This window comes from Mustelus asterias, chromosome 11, assembly GCF_964213995.1.
Source record: "Mustelus asterias chromosome 11, sMusAst1.hap1.1, whole genome shotgun sequence".
Classification (NCBI taxonomy): Eukaryota; Metazoa; Chordata; class Chondrichthyes; order Carcharhiniformes; family Triakidae; genus Mustelus; species Mustelus asterias.
Window position 1 is genome coordinate 50656400 of NC_135811.1, and position 16968 is coordinate 50673367.

Sequence of the window (16968 nt, forward strand, 5' to 3'; positions counted from 1 at the left end):
ACTTGGCTATCAGTTTCTTCTCGGTGATTCTGCATTGCTGTTCTCCAAGGCGGCCTTCAGGACACACAACAACGCAGAATCATCCAGCAGAAAAGACTTGATTGCCTGTAAAGACTCGCATTCCAACCATTCTTCATATTCCAATCTGTAATTATCGTGCAATTGTGTCTTTGCCAATATATGCCATGTTTCTGAACGTACCTCTCCACTCACCTGATGAAGGAGCAGCACTCCGAAAGCTTGTGATTCCAAATAAACCTGTTGAACTTAACCTAGTGTTGTGAGGTGTCTTACTGTAAGAGAATAAGCATCGTCTATCATCAGATTCCAATTTCCTTCCTAAGGCAGACTTTCATCTCTTTCCATAGCTAGTAAGTCCTGGAACAGGTCGCTAGTCTGTCACCAGGGGCTTATAGTGTGAAAGGCACCACTCCACATCAAGCATGGCTGACCAGGAGTCTCTCCCATTCTTACCGTCAGCCATTGGCAAGTTTGGAAGGATTTTACAGGTTGACACTCAACCTGTTTGGCCACGTCATGAACGCACCTCAATTGGCCATCAAGACGAGGCTGGGACTTAAACCCAGAGCTTCTTGCTCAGAGGCAGAGACACCCACTGCGCCACAAGACCTGCCCTATAATCAGATGCATATTACATGTATCAGTGTTTATATCTCTGTCGATAGAAGTGGTTAGCCATTTAGTTGAAGCATATATATCCAGGAGAAACAACACAATTAGCCATTTTAGATTATTTCTGTGTTTCATAACACTTCATTACAGTGTTCTTGGATGCATTAGTGGTCTAAGCTCAAAACACACCATCCAATACTCACTTTGTCCGATGTTCTTCCAAAGTGCTGAACTTAAGACTGAATGGTAATCTGTCCTTCTTTAACTTAGTCTTTCCCAAGATGTCAAAAAAGCTGTTTGATTTAGGACCACTTTTGTGCCTCTGACAAATTAAAATGTTTTAAAAACCTAAACTTAATATCACTGAATCACTGTCCTCTTTTGGTCTTTTCAACCTTGATGGTGTTCTGCATCTCAATGGTTTTAAAAAAAGTGAGGGGAGGCAATTAAACATTGCGATTGTTTTCAAAGGAGAGCTGGCACTTTCAACCCATACTGGGTGGCTGGAAAATGATTGCCAGGTTCTACAAAGCCTTATTTCATAACAGGATTTGTGCCAAAGCCCCGCTAAAGAGAGACACTTCTGCAGCTTGAGAATGGTAATCCACACATATCAGAAGCTAAACGACTCTTCCGACTTAACCAGGAGACAAGTGAGGGAAACAATTTGCGCTTAAAAGGAAAGGCCTGCAAACTGTAACACCACAGTTAGACAGCAGATCAACTTCAATGAGTTACACACTTGAATTAACTATTAATTCTATTCAAATGCATTCCATTGCACAAATGAACACAACAAAATTAACTGAAGGAATACTGCACTACATGTTAGAAAATACGCAGGAGAATATGCAAAGAAATGAACAACAAAGTCAGGAGTGATGTTAGGCTGACAAAGTTGTTAAAAAAACAGAACTTGAGTCTGTGAACAAAACTTAAAGTAAACTAAATGAAATCATACAGTGATAAGTGTAATCATACAAGCCATGACAATTCTAACCACTGCTCAATTGTTCTTCTCCAGTTTGTTTCCTTTTTGAGTTAAAATGATATTGAGGAGGCTAATAAACATAGGCCGAAGGCCTGGGACTGGATTTTTAGCATGCCCTATATTGTGTGGCTCACAGTTGGTGTTGACACTAAGTCAGTTACCAGAGTGTGAGTTGATGGTTGAAATTTGGAAATAGCACAGTCATAGAAATTGGCAATTACATTTTTTTTTAAAAAGGCATTTAATGCAGATTGTGGCCTATTAATTTTTCATATTGCTTTCATAATTTACAAGGTTATATATTTCATTTTATGTGCACATTTTGCTTTTATTTAAACCTCAAAATTGGAGTAAAGACTAACAGCAGTTTAGCAATACCTGCCAGTCAAACAGATGTTGAAAGTGGTCACAGGGCAAAATGGTGCCAATATGGGAGCCACGCATCAATATGGTGTCACATTAGTGGATACAATCTCCTTTTGTATCCACTAAAGAGCTTAAAGACACATTGGGAGATACAGAGACACTGGGAGGCTAGACATAGCACTTGGGGCGAATGGGATCAAAGGTCATGGGGAGAAAACAGGATTAGGCTATTGAGTTGGACGATCAGCCATGATTGTAATGAATGGCAGAGCAGGCTCGAAGGGCCGAATGGCCTCCTCCTGCTCCTACGTTTCTATGTAAAGTTTTTATTTAAATTAATGAGTTAGTCCTATACTTACTAGTGGTTATAGCCGCAGGTGAGATGCCGAGTTTCTTTGCCATGTTGCTCATTATTCTTTCCATCTCTGGACCGTTCTTGAATATTTCCACTTGATGAAGAGCTGTGTCATTGTTTTCCACCAGATTCTGGAACTTTTCACAGTGGTCAAAAAAGCGTAGGAGCCTGTCGTTGACCTCCCACTGCCCGCCCTCCTGGTCTTGCAGGTTCAGGTGGCTCTCCAGCCCCCGAATAAAAGACTTGGTGCTGTTGACGCATCGATGTTTGGAACTGGTCAGAAACTTGAGCTTCTTCTCCCTGTAGCTCTGCACAGCGAAGAGAGCAGGGAACCTGGCGGACAACCGCTTGGCCAGTTTAGCCATTTCGGAAATGCCCAATGGGTGGAGGTTGCCATCCATGCGTTCGTTATACCACATGTGCCAGCTCACCAGAGCCTGTACAAGTCTGTTGCCCGGGTTGCCCTGCTCCCTAATCAGCTGGTGAATCTCCACCATGCGAGGCACGTTCTTCCTGGTCGGGTACCTGGTGCCATGGCGGATCAGGGCATTCACCTGCAGGACAGTGCAGTTGGCAGGTGCCAGCCAGTCAGTGCCGGGCACTGATGTGCCACTCAGCCCCTCATACCTGGACTTGGTGCCGTAATGTTCAGCCCAGGGGGATCGGCCAAGGGAAGCGGCGCACAGCCTGATGCCAACCCAGAGGATGAGCAGCGAGGCCCGACTGCCAGTTCTGCCCAGCCCCGCTCCCGGTCCCGGTCCGGGAGCCGCTCCGCTCAGTCGCAGCAACGGAGTCTGCAGCATTTCAGCACCGAGCCTGAGAGAGGAGCCCGGACACAGACAGCCCAGCCCCGGGGAGCAGGAGAGCCCAGCCCCGGGGAGCAGGAGAGACCAGCCCCGGGAAACAGCTCAGCCCGAACCGGACACAAAAGATCAGTCCAGCTCAGCTCAGCAGCTCCGTAATAACACTGAGCAAATCCGGAAGCAGCTCTGAACCAGCAAACACTGAGAGATACAGACACACTGGGAGATGCAGCTACACTGAGAGATACAGACACACTGGGAGATACAGACACACTGGGAGATGCAGCTACACTGAGAGATACAGACACACTGAGAGAATACAGACACACTGGGAGATACAGAGACACTGAGAGATACAGACACATTGAGAGATACAGACACATTGAGAGATACAGACACACTGGGAGACAGACACACTGGGAGATACAGAGACACTGGGAGATACAGACAGATTGAGAGATACAGAGACGCTGGGAGATACAGACACACTGGGAGATACAGACACATTGAGAGATACAGACACACTGGGAGATACAGACACACTGGGAGATACAGACACACTGAGAGATACAGAGACACTGGGAGATACAAAGACATTGACAGATACAGACACACTGGGAGATACAGAGACATTGAGAGATACAGAGACACTGGGAGATACAGACACACTGGGAGATACAGAGACACTGGGAGATACAGACACAATGGGAGATACAGAGACACTGGGAGATACAGACACACTGGGAGATGCAGAGACACTGGGAGATGCAGACACGCTGAGAGATACAGACAAACTGGGAGATACAGACACACTGGGAGATACAGACACAATGGGAGATACAGAGACACTGGGAGATACAGAGACACTGGGAGATACAGACACAATGGGAGATACAGAGACACTGGGAGATATAGACACACTGGGAGATGCAGAGACACTGGGAGATACAGACACACTGAGAGATACAGACACATTGAGAGATACAGAGACACTGGGAGATACAGAGACATTGAGAGATACAGACACACTGGGAGATACAGACACACTGGGAGATACAGACATACTGGGAGATACAGAGACACAGAGATACAGAGACACTGGGAAGATACAGACACATTGAGAGATACAGACACACTGGGTGATACAGAGACATTGAGAGATACAGACACACTGGGAGATACAGACACACTGAGAGATACAGACTCACTGGGAGATACAGACACACTGGGAGATACAGACAGATTGAGAGATACAGAGACACTGGGAGATACAGACACACTGGGAGATACAGACACATTGAGAGATACAGACACACTGGGAGATACAGACACACTGGGAGATACAGAGACATTGAGAGATACAGTCACACTGGGAGATACAGAGACATTGAGAGATACAGACACACTTGGAGATACAGACACACTGGGAGATACAGAGACATTGAGAGATACAGTCACACTGGGAGATACAGAGACATTGAGAGATACAGACACACTTGGAGATACAGACACACTGGGAGATACAGACACACTGGGAGATACAGACACACTGGGAGATACAGACACACTGAAGGAGACGGACACACTGGGAGATACAGAGACACTGGGAGATACAGACACAATGGGAGATACAGAGACACTGGGGGATACAGACACACGGGGAGATACAGAGACACTGTGAGATACAGTGAGAGAGTGCAGAGAAGGTTTACCAGGATGTTGCCTGGCATGGAGGGTCTTAGCTATGAGGAGAGATTGGGTAGACTGGGGTTGTTCTCCTTGGAAAGACGGAGAATGTGGGGAGATCTAATAGAGGTGTACAAGATTATTAAGGGTATAGATAGGGTGAACAGTGGGAAGCTTTTTCCCAGGTCGGAGGTGACGATCACGAGGGGTCACGGGCTCAAGGTGAGAGGGGCGAAGTATAACTCAGATATCAGAGGGACCTTTTTTACACAGAGGGTGTTGGGGGCCTGGAATGCGCTGCCAAGTAGGGTGGTGGAGGCAGGCACGCTGACATCGTTTAAGACTTACCTGGATAGTCACATGAGCAGCCTGGGAATGGAGGGATACAAACGATTGGTCTAGTTGGACCAAGGAGCGGCACAGGCTTGGAGGGCCGAAGGGCCTGTTTCCTGTGCTGTACTGTTCTTTGTTCTTTGACACACTGAGAGATACAGACACAGTGGGAGATACAGACACACTGGGAGATACAGACAGAATGGGAGATACAGAGACACTGGGAGATACAGAGACACTGGGAGATACAGACACATTGAGAGATACAGAGACACTGGGAGATACAGACATATTGAGAGATGCAGAGACACTGGGAGATACAGACACACTGGGAGATACAGAGACACTGGGAGGTACAGACACACTGGGAGATACAGACACACTGAAAGATACAGACACACTGGGAGATACAGAGACTCTGGGAGATACAGAACACTGGGAGATACAGACACAGTGGGAGATATAGAGACACTGAGAGAGATAGACACACACTTGGAGACAGTGGGAGATACAGCGACACTGAGAGATATAGACTCACTGGTAGATACAGAAACACTGAGAAATACAGAGACTCTGGGAGATACAGATACACTGGGAGATACAGACACACTGGGAGATACAAAGACACTGAGAGATACACACACACTGGGAGATACAGAGACAATGAGAGATATAGCGACATTGAGAGATACAGACACACTGGGAGATACAGAGACAATGAGAGATATAGCGACATTGAGAGATACAGACACACTGGGAGATACAGAGACCACTGAGAAATACAGAGACACTGGGAGATACAGAGTCACTGAGACACATAGAAACATTGAGAGATGTCGAGACACTGACAGATACAGAGGTACCTAGAAATACAGCGACACTGAGAGATACAGAAACACTGAGATGCAGAGGCACTGGGAGACACAGAGACATGTAGAGACATTGAGAGATATAGAGACACCGACAGATACAGAGGCACCTAGAAATATAGCGACACAGAGATACTGTGTCACTGGGAGATACAGAGACACTGAGAGATACAGAGACACTGGGAGATACAGAGACACTGGGAGATGCAGAGGCACTGGGAGACACAGCGACACTGGGAGATACAGAGACATTGAAAGATACAGAGATACCGGGAGATACAGACGCACTGAGACATATAGAGATATTGAGAGATATAGAGACACCGACAGATACAGAGGCACCTTGAAATATAGCGACACAGAGATACTGTGTCACTGGGAGATACAGAGACACTGAGAGATACAGAGACACTGGGAGGTACAGACACACTGGGAGATGCAGAAGCACTGGGAGACACAGCGACACTGGGAGATACAGAGACATTGAAAGATACAGAGATACCGGGAGATACAGACGCACTGAGACATATAGAGACATTGAGAGATATAGAGACACCGACAGATACAGAGGCACCTCGAAATATAGCGACACAGAGATACTGTGTCACTGGGAGATACAGAGACATTGGGAGATGCAGAGGCACTGGGAGGTACAGAGACGCTGGGTGATACAGAGACACTGGGAGATGCAGAGGCACTGGAAGATACAGAGACACTGGGAGATCCAGATACATTGGGTGAAGCAATGTCATACATTCATAGGGAGATGGTTGTATTGTCATTGGACTAGTAATCCAGAGACCAGGGCCATGCTCTTGGGTCCCGGGTTTGAATCCTTACATAGCAAATGGTGAAATTCCAGTCCAATCTGGAATGAACAAAAAATCAAATGACCATGAAAACATTGTTGATTGTAGTGAAAACCCATCTGGTTCACTAATGTCCTTCAGGGAAGGAAATTTGCTGTCGTTACATGGTCTGGTCAACGTGTGACTCTAGATCCATAGCAATTCTGTTGACTCTTAAATGCCTAGCAATCCTTTCAGTTCAAAGGCAATGAGGGATGGTCAATAAATACTGGCCCAGCTATACTCAGTATTTAGTGTAAGTAAGCTTGTTGTAAAAGGTACAACTTGTACATGTGATTTGGTCACCTCACTGGGCTTAAACAACATGATTTTAGACTCTCCACCAGCATCTATAAGTTCAGTTGCCTTACCCTCTTTGGGTTTGATTGTTTCGCAACTTTCTAGTTCAAAAGCCTGACAGACTGCCTGCTGCCTCGAACTGCGGACAAGTGTAAATCCTCCTCCCCAGTCCACATTTATTTCTCTCATCTTCTAGCATTTCCAATTCATTTTCTTCCAGCTGCCATCATGTCCTCCCTCATTCCGCAATAAAACCCGCATCAAACAACTTGCCCATACTTTCCACAGCAATGAGATTGAAGATGTCAGTTTGGTCCAGTTATTCGCACTCTGACTTCGGAAGCACAGAGGCCTTGCTCTGGGACTCTGGGTGTACAGTCAAAGTACTTCAATACACTCAGGAATGGCTGCCCTGTTAGAGGTGCTACCTCTTAGATCTCTCTCTCCTCACCATTTTATTCCCTTGAGCAGCAGAACCAAAAGCAGATTATAGGATGCAGAGAGTGAACAATGCATTCAATATAGCAAAGCTTGCGGTGATTCGTTGCGGTAAAAAGAATTTCTACTCATGGGTGAGTCCAGAACAAGGGAGAATAAATTTATGTTTGCAGTGAACATATTTGTATGGAAGCACCTCAGGGTGCAACTTCATCTATGTAGACAACTTAAATACCATTGCACCATTTGGAACGACCATTTTAAATTGTCTGTAATATTTATTTGACTGTATTGAAGGATCTACATGATCCATGTAGAAAAGTTGAATATTAAAGCACTTTGTATGACGGCCATTTTGAAAGGTTTGTAAAGTTCTTTCAGATATTTTAGGAATGAAAAATATTTTTGCAACGATAAAAATCAAATAAAGAATTTAGGATTCATTTCTTTACAACATCAACGTAGATCTAATGGCTGGTTTCTGTGTGTTCAATTCTATGTAATTGTTATATATTGTAAACCAATGTATCTGTGTGCAGTGTGTCACATGATTAGGTGGTGATATCTTCAGAGGCATTGGGGGATTTTCCCTCTCTTCCATCCTGGACTGTAAGCAAGAGACACCTATCTAATAAAGCTCCACTAACTGGTTAATTAACCCACCACGTGGCAACATTTTCATTCTTTTACCTTTACTGCACAAGTGAACTGACTACTTTAGTGTACAACAATCTTTGATTGATGTTAAAGTGAGCTGACCACTTTAGTGTACAACAGTGGTAGTAACATGAAAAACGTACGGCACAGATGGAGGTTAGCTGAAAAAGAGTTATCCGAATCCCACTTTCCAGCTCTTGCACCATAGTCTTGTGGAGGACTGCACTTCAAGAACATATCCCAGCAATTTGCAAACACAGTGCCTCCACCACCCTTTCAGGCAGTGGATTCCACATCCCCAGCACCCTACTGGTTGAGAAGATTTCTCCTCAACGTCCCTCTAATCCCTCTGCCGGTTAGTTGAAATTCATGCATCCTGGTTGTTCACCACTCTGCTAGGAGGAATAGGTCTTTTCTATCCATTCGAACCATGGGCCTCTCATAGTTTTATGCACCACAGTTAAGTCTTGTCGTAGTCTCCTCTGTTCCAGAGAAAATAATTACTGCCTCTCTAAACTTTCCTCCTAGCTAAAACTTTTCAATCCTGGCAATATTTCCTATGTACCTCTCAAATGTGATCACACCTTTCTTGAAATGAGGACCAGAATTGCACACAGTCTGTGGGTTGTTATGTTTTACACAGTTCTAGTATAATCTCCCTGCACTAAATACTCCTCGGCTAGTAAAGGAAATGATCCCATATTGTTTTTAAGTACCTTATCCAAATATCCTGCCACCTTCAGGGATCTGTAGACATGTGTTTCAATGTTCCTCTGTCCCTTTACATTTTGCAGTTTCTATTTTTTATTGTTCTTTTCCTTGCCTGTTTGCTCTTCCCAAATGTAGGGGGCGATTCTCCCTACCCGCTGCGCTGCTGGAGCAGCGTAGAGGGCTGGGAGGCTTAAGCGAAGGATGTGTAGCGAGCTTCCCACTGGGAGCCATGGCCTCCACGCGTCTTTGGCCACCAGAATTCTGGCGTCGTCAGCTCTGCACCAGAAATCGGTGTGGAGCTGAATGAATTATGTTAATGGTCATTTACACCTGATTAATATGCCCGGGACTGAAGTCTCCAGGTTTGCTAGCCTCTCTTCCCCTGCCAGCAGTATTTCACTCCAGAGGGGTTTACAATTCTCCACTTGCGGGGAGCTGGAGGCCCAACCCCGCTGGAGTAAAGGGGGGCCATGGAGGGCCCCCAGGAGGTCAGGGTTAAGGTGGGGTGCCCCCTGGGCAGTGCCAGCTTGACAGTGCCAGCCTGGCCCTTTGGCACTGCCCAAGGGGCAAAGTGGCAATGCTCAGGGGGCAACTTGGCACTGCCCACCAAGCATCAGACAGTGCCAAGGGGGTAGGGCCTAAGGGGGCAGGGCCTATAGGGATGGAACCTCAGGGGGGCCGATCAGTTGGGGTAGGGCATCCCACTGTTACCCTGCACTCAGGATTGGTGACAGAGGGATGGAGGCCAGCAATCAGGGCTGGCCAACGGGGTGGGGGGGGCGGGGGGGGCGGGGGGGTTGGCCTGCTGGGGGAGTTAGGGCTATGGGAAGATTGAGGCAGGTTTGGGGGTGTCGGGGCTAGTCTGGACATGTCCGGGAGGCCAGCAATCTGGACATGGGAGAGTGGGGGCGTGGAGAGGAGTGGCACGGCCAGCATCGCGGGGTTGTGGGGCTGGCCAGCAATCGGGATGCCAGCAGTGCCGGGCTACTACGCATACAGTAGCTCCAGAGCCACAGCAATGTGGTTGACTCCCAACTGCCCTTCAAGGGCAACTAGGGATGGGCAATAAATATTGGCCAGCTAGCGATGCCCATGTCTCTCAGATAAATAAAATAAATGCGCTGTCTTGGCGCTGACAGATTGGCGCCTGTGCAGTGGCCCGCTCAGCGCTATGCAACCAGCCTCTTCAGCGGGAATAGGCCCCGCCAACAAAGCTTTAGCGTGATTTACGTTTGGGCACTCTGCAGTGCACAGAGTGTGGGAGATTCATTTTGAAAATCCCATTGGAAAAACCAGCGGGATTGACTCCAGTTTTTATGTGAATTTGACATTTAGAATTGTTTTGGGAGAATCCTCGTCATATTCCTTAAATTTCCCAGAATTGAATTCCATTTTCCCTTTTCTCCCCACCTGACCTTGATGTCAGCCTACTTGTGACTAATAAATGGAACTTATGGGCGGCATGGTGGCACAGTGGTTGGCACTGCTGCCTCACTGTGCCAGGGACCTGGGTTCGATTCCCGACTTGGGTCACTGTCTGTGTGGAGACAGCACGTTCTCCCCATGTCTGCCTGGGTTTCCTCCGGGTGCTCCGGTTTCCCTCCGCAGTCCGGAAGACGTGTTGGTTAGGTGCACTGGCCATACTAAATTCTCCCTCAGTGTGCCTGAACAGGCGGAGTGTGGCGACTAGGGGACTCTCACAGTGACTTCACTGCAGTATTAATGTAAGCATACCTGTGACTAATAAATAATAAACTTAAACTTTAAATAAATAAACTGACTGTTCTCGCAATATTTTCTCATAGTCTGCAGCTTTCTTCCTCACTATTTGCCATACAACTCATTTTTCTATCATCTGCAAAATTCATAATCATATTGAAGTTTATATCATTAATATGTACCAAAAAAAATCAAGGGACCTATAGTTGAACCATGTGGAACCTAACTGGAAAATGCCTTCCTGTCAATCATTACCCTTTGCTTCCCGTCACTGAGACTTTTACTTTGTTGACCAGAGTCCCATAGTACCATATGGGATTTTGCCAACAGCCTTTGCTGAAATCCATGCAGAGTATATCAAACATGCTACTCACATCAATCTTCCTTGTTACCTGCTCAAGTATCCAGTCACGTTGCTCAGATACAACCTTCACAAATCCGTGCTGACTGTCCTTCATAGTTTGTGTCTTTCTAAAAGTTGATTTAAATTGTGCCTTTGAATTTTTCCCAATAATTTGCCCACCATCGATGTCAGATTGACCAGTAGGTCATTACTTGGTCCCTCCCTTCTCTTTTTAAACAACAATACAATGTTAACGGTCCTTCACATGGGAAAGGGCAAAGATGTTTAACCAACTTATTGGAGTTCTTGGAGGAAATAACCTGTGCTGAGTGTGGTGAACCATCGTTGGTTCCCACTATGGGATTGTTCTAATGTTGTTGTTGGGCTCGGGTGTTCCCACTGTGGGATTGTTCTAATGTTGTTGTGGGGCTAGGGTGGGATTAATACACCTGTGGTTGTTACTGTTGTGGCACATCCCAGTCGGGCTCCGCCTCCTGGGAGAGGTATAAGACCCCCTGCTCGGGCGGGACCTCGTCAGTCTGGGATGGTGTACTTACGTTCTATTAGTTCCATTGTTAGACAATAAAAGCCTTCTGTTACCGAAGCTTCGTGCCTCGAGTTCAATTGACGCGCATCAATTTTATTGTCTAACACTAAGCTCTCGATGGAAAGGAGAGTATGGAGCAAATCCTAAAGCCAGAACGTCTGACGCTGGATCCATGTGCGGTGGGCGCTTCTAACACCTTCGACCACTGGCTGAAGTGTTTTGAGGACTACCTGGCAGCCTCCGCAGCGGTCACCACAGATGATGACAGACTCCGGGTCCTCCATGCGAGGGTAAGCGACACTGTCTACCTCGCGATCCGTGCGGCCACCACTTACCCGAGGGCCCTCGAGCTTTTAAAAAAGCGGTACACGAAACCTCCCAACGAGATCCACGCTCGTTACCTCCTCGCTATGCGACGTCGGCAGTCGGGCGAAACCATGGAGGATTACGCCAATGAGCTCTTGCAGCTTGCCAGGGGCTGCGACTGCAAAGCTGTGTCGGCTGAGCAGTACATGTATGACCTCGCCCGAGATGCGTTTGTGGCAGGGGTAGGGTCTTCATACATCCGTCTCAAGCTGCTAGAAAAGGGGAATCTCAACCTGACCCAAGCTATGGAATTGGCTGAAATGCTTGAGGCGGCTTCGAAGAGCTTGGTCCTGTATCCGGAGGACCACGTGGAGACAACGTGGCAGGAGCAGTCGCAAATCCCTCCTCGCCCCACGGGCTCGAAGTGCAGTGTTATGGCGTGCTCCCATGTAGACCCGACGACGGCTGCAGCCCCATGCGGCCCGCGGTGCTACTTCTGCGGAGGAGCCAAGCATCCATGACAAAAGTGTCCCGCTAAAGCGGTGGTCTGTAACCAATGCGGTAAAAAGGGGCACTATGCGAAGGTGTGCAGATCGAAGCCCAAGAACGGCAGTGCAGCCTGTGACCCTTCGGAACGGGGATCGTCACCATCGACGTCGAAGTACCCACGGGGTTCGTCCACGTGCGAGTCCAGGACGACGCCATTGTGGTCGACGGAGTCGGAGGAGGATGACCACCAGGAGTCGCTACGCTTGGCGCCCTCAACCATGTGCGATTCATGGGGGCGGCCATTTTGGTCGACGACGACCAGGAGCGACCAGCAGGGGTCCTCAGCATCGACCTCTGCTGCCTGCAGTGACGTTCACGGACCAACGGTGGCGTCGATCACCCTGAACCAGGCTAAGCACCACAGGCTTGACTGTTCAATGATGGATATACAGGTAAATGGTCGTGCAATTTATTGTCTGTTTGACAGCGGGAGCACTGAGAGCTTTATTCACCCTGACACTGTAAAGAGGTGTGGACTCCAGATTTAACCTGCCAAACAGACAATCTCTATGGCATCAAGGTCCCGGTCTGTCCCTGTGCTAGGATGTTGTGTGGTAACTTTGAAAGTGCAAGGCACAATTTACGAGCGATTCAGGCTCCTTGTGTTACCGCATCTTTGTGCACCAATTCTCCTCGGACTAAACTTTATGGTCCACATGAAGAGTGTGATCCTACAGTACGGTGGGCCACTCCCTTCGCTGACAGTAGGGGAACAGCTGCAGTCTCCAAATTGTCCAAAGCGCCCCGCATGCAATCTTTCTACATTAAAGATCACCACACCCTCTTTATTCAAGAATCTGGTACCAGGCTGCAAGCCCATCGCTACTAAAAGTAGGCGTTACAGCACTGAAGATCGGATCTTCATCAGATCTGAGGTTCAGCGACTCCTCAAAGAAGGGATCATACAGCCCAGTGTTAGTCCGTGGAGAGCACAGGTTGTGGTGGTCAAGAGCGGGAACAAACCCCGGATGGTCATTGATTACAGTCAGACCATTAATCGATATACGCAGCTGGATGCGTATCCCCTCCCGCGCATATCTGATATGGTCAATCAGATTGCGCAGTACCGGGTGTTCTCCATCATAGACCTTAAGTCCGCCTACCACCAACTCCCCATTCGCCCAGAGGACCGACACTACACGGCCTTTGAGGCGGATGGTCGTCTGTATCAGTTTCTTAAGGTTCCATTTGGTGTCACCAATGGGGTCTCGGTCTTCCAGCGTGCTATGGACCGAATGGTGGACCAGAACAGGCTGCGGGCTACCTTCCCGTACCTGGATAATGTCACCATCTGCGGCCGTGATCAGCAGGACCATGACACAAATCTCCAGAACTTTTTACGCACTGCATCTCGCCTGAATTTGACCTACAACAGGGAGAAGTGTGTATTCCGTACGCGCCGGTTAGCCATCCTGGGATACGTGCTGGAAAACGGGGTCATTGGCCCTGATCCCGACCGTATGCGCCCCCTTGCTGAACTTCCCTTGCCCGCTAGCGCAAAAGCACTGAGGAGATGCCTAGGCTTCTTCTCCTATTAAGCGCAGTGGGTCCCCAAATACGCGGACAAAGCCCGTCCGCTTATTAAGTCCACGACTTTTCCACTCACGCCAGAGGCCCAATTGGCCTTCAAGGCATTGAAACACGACATTGCGAAAGCCACGATGCACGCGGTAGACGAATCCATCCCTTTTCAGGTGGAAAGCGATGCATCTGATTTCGCCCTGGCCGCCACACTAAACCAGGCGGGCAGGCCCGTCACGTTTTTTCCCGCACCCTCCAAGGCCCCGAAATTCGGCATTCAGCGGTGGAAAAGGAGGCCCAGGCCATTGTGGAGGCCGTCAGACACTGGCGCCATTACCTGGCGGGGAAGCGGTTCACCCTGATCACGGACCAGCGGTCCGTGGCGTTCATGTTCAACAACACGCAGAGGGGCAAGATCAAGAATGATAAGATCTTGCGGTGGAGAATTGAACTCTCCACCTATAACTACGATATCATGTATCGTCCAGGGAAACTCAATGAGCCCTCGGATGCCCTCTCGCGCGGAACATGCGCTACTATGCAGGAGGGTCGCTTGAATGCCCTCCATAATGACCTGTGCCATCCTGGGGTCACTCGGCTCTACCACTTTATCAAAGCCCGCAACCTGCCTTACTCGGTGGAGGACGTCAGGTCAGTGACAAGGAGCTGTCGGATTTGGCGGAATGCAAACCGCACTTTTACCGACCTGACCGGGCACATTTGGTCAAGGCCACTCGCCCCTTCGAGAGGCTGAGTGTGGATTTTAAGGGCCCCCTTCCCTCAACAGATCGGAACGTGTACTTTCTGAACATAATAGACGAGTACTCCCGGTTCCCGTTTGTTGTCCCCTGCGCGGACACGTCGACTGCCACGGTGATCAAGGCATTCCCTGATCTTTTTACCCTGTTCGGGTACCCCAGCTATATCCATAGCGACAGGGGCTCGTCGTTCATGAGTAATGACTTGAGGCAATTCCTGCTCTCATACGGGATTGCCTCTAGTAGGACCACGAGTTACAACCCTAGGGGTAATGGACAGGTGGAGAGAGAGAATGCTACAGTCTGGAAGGCTGTCCTATTGGCGCTGAAGTCCAAAGGCCTTCCAGTCTCCCATTGGCAGGAGGTCCTCCCAAATGCGCTTCACTCCATTCGCTCCCTCCTGTGTACGGCAACCAATGCTACTCCCCACGAGAGGATGTTCTCATTCCCTCGGAAGTCGTCCTCGGGGATATCTTTACCAGCCTGGTTGACGTACCCAGGACCCGTCCTTCTGCGGCGACATGTAAGGGCCCGCAAGTCCGACCCCTTGGTCGAACAGGTCCACCTCCTCCACGCCAACCCTCAGTATGCCTATGTGGCATATCCTGACAGGCGAGAGGACACAGTCTCGATCCGAGACCTGGCGCCCGCAGGGGACGTAGCAACTCCTGTCGCTCCCATACCCCCAGTGACGAATCCCTTATCCCTTATTTCTCCCCCGGACGTGGCGCGGTCAGCACCGGGACCAGTGCTTAACAGTTATACTCCAATGCACAGCTTGCCTGAGCCCCGGAGATCGGCGCCATCGCAGAATGTACCGGGATCCCCTGCACTACTGCTTCATCGGGGTCAACCGGCCTGTGAGTCCGTGGGAGAACAGCCGGACGCTGTTTTGGGGAGAACGCCACCGCAAGCACCTACTCCGGTGTCACCGCCGGTATTGAGGAGGTCACAACGATGGTGCGGTCCTCCAGACCGTCTGGACTTATAATCTGTTGACATTTTAGTCTGTTTTCGTACCCTGCCGGCCTTTGTTCTCAAAGGAGGGGTGAATGTGGTGAACCATCGTTGGTTCCCACTGTGGGATTGTTCTAATGTTGTTGTGGGGCTAGGGTGGGATTAATACACCTGTGGTTGTTACTGTTGTGGCACATCCCAGTCGGGCTCCGCCTCCTGGGAGAGGTATAAGACCCCCTGCTCGGGCGGGACCTCGTCAGTCTGGGATGGTGTACTTACGTTCTATTAGTTCCATTGTTAGACAATAAAAGCCTTCTGTTACCGAAGCTTCGTGCCTCGAGTTCAATTGGCGTGCATCACTGAGGAAAGAGGGGAACCAGTGGAGGGTGACTAGGGCGGTTGATGGAGGAGAACCGGTGGATGCGGTGTTTTTGGATTTCCAAAAGGCGTTTGATAAGGTGCCCCATAAAAGGCTGCTGAAGAAGATTAGGGCACACGGAGTTGGGGGTAGTGTGTTAAAGTGGATTGGGGACTGGCTATCCGACAGGAAGCAAAGAGTCGGAATAAATGGGTGTTTTTCCGGTTGGAGGAAGGTAACTAGTGGCGTGCCGCAGGGATCGGTACTCGGGCCGCAACTGTTTACCATTTATATAGATGATCTGGAGGAGGGGACGGAGTGTAGGGTAACGAAGTTTGCAGACGACACAAAGATAAGTGGAAAAGTGAATCGTGTGGAGGACCGAGAAGATCTGCAGAGAGATTTGGACAGGCTGAGTGAGTGGGCGAGGATATGGCAAATGGAGTATAACGTTGATAAATGCGAGGTTATACACTTTGGAGGAAATAATAACAAATGGGATTACTATCTCAATGGAAACAAATTAAAACATGCTGCCGTGCAAAGGGACCTGGGGGTCCTTGTGCATGAGACGCAAAAGCCCAGTCTGCAGGTACAACAGGTGATCAAGAAGGCAAATGGGATGTTGGCCTATATCGCGAGGGGGATAGAATATAAAAGCAGGGATGTCTTGATGCACCTGTACAGGGCATTGGTGAGGCCGCAGCTGGAATACTGTGTGCAGTATTGGTCCCCTTATATGAGGAAGGATATATTGGCATTGGAGGGAGTGCAGAGAAGGTTCACCAGGTTGATACCGGAGATGAGGGGTTTGGATTATGAGGAGAGGCTGAGGAGATTGGGTTTGTACTCGTTGGAGTTTAGAAGGATGAGGGGGGATCTTATGGAGGCTTATAAGATAATGCGGGGGCTGGATAGGG

The 16968-nt window shown here is 48.7% G+C and overlaps 1 protein-coding gene across 4 annotated transcripts in view; it reads right to left on the reverse strand.

Annotated features, from left to right (window-relative positions):
* The window catches only part of minpp1b (multiple inositol-polyphosphate phosphatase 1b), a 70288-nt gene extending 66883 nt beyond the window's left edge, over positions 1-3405 (reverse strand). For 2 of the 4 annotated variants that reach the window (XR_013498990.1, XR_013498991.1), the window contains exon 1: positions 2350-3334. Coding sequence is in view for 2 of the 4 variants with exons in the window: in XM_078223585.1 (XP_078079711.1) it covers positions 2350-3148 (799 nt within the window). In the remaining 2 variants the exon portion in view is untranslated. Of the gene's footprint in view, positions 1-2349 lie in introns of all 4 variants that reach the window. The other 2 variants (XM_078223585.1, XM_078223584.1) reach the window with 2 other exon arrangements.
* Between the last annotated feature and the right edge of the window lie 13563 nt (positions 3406-16968).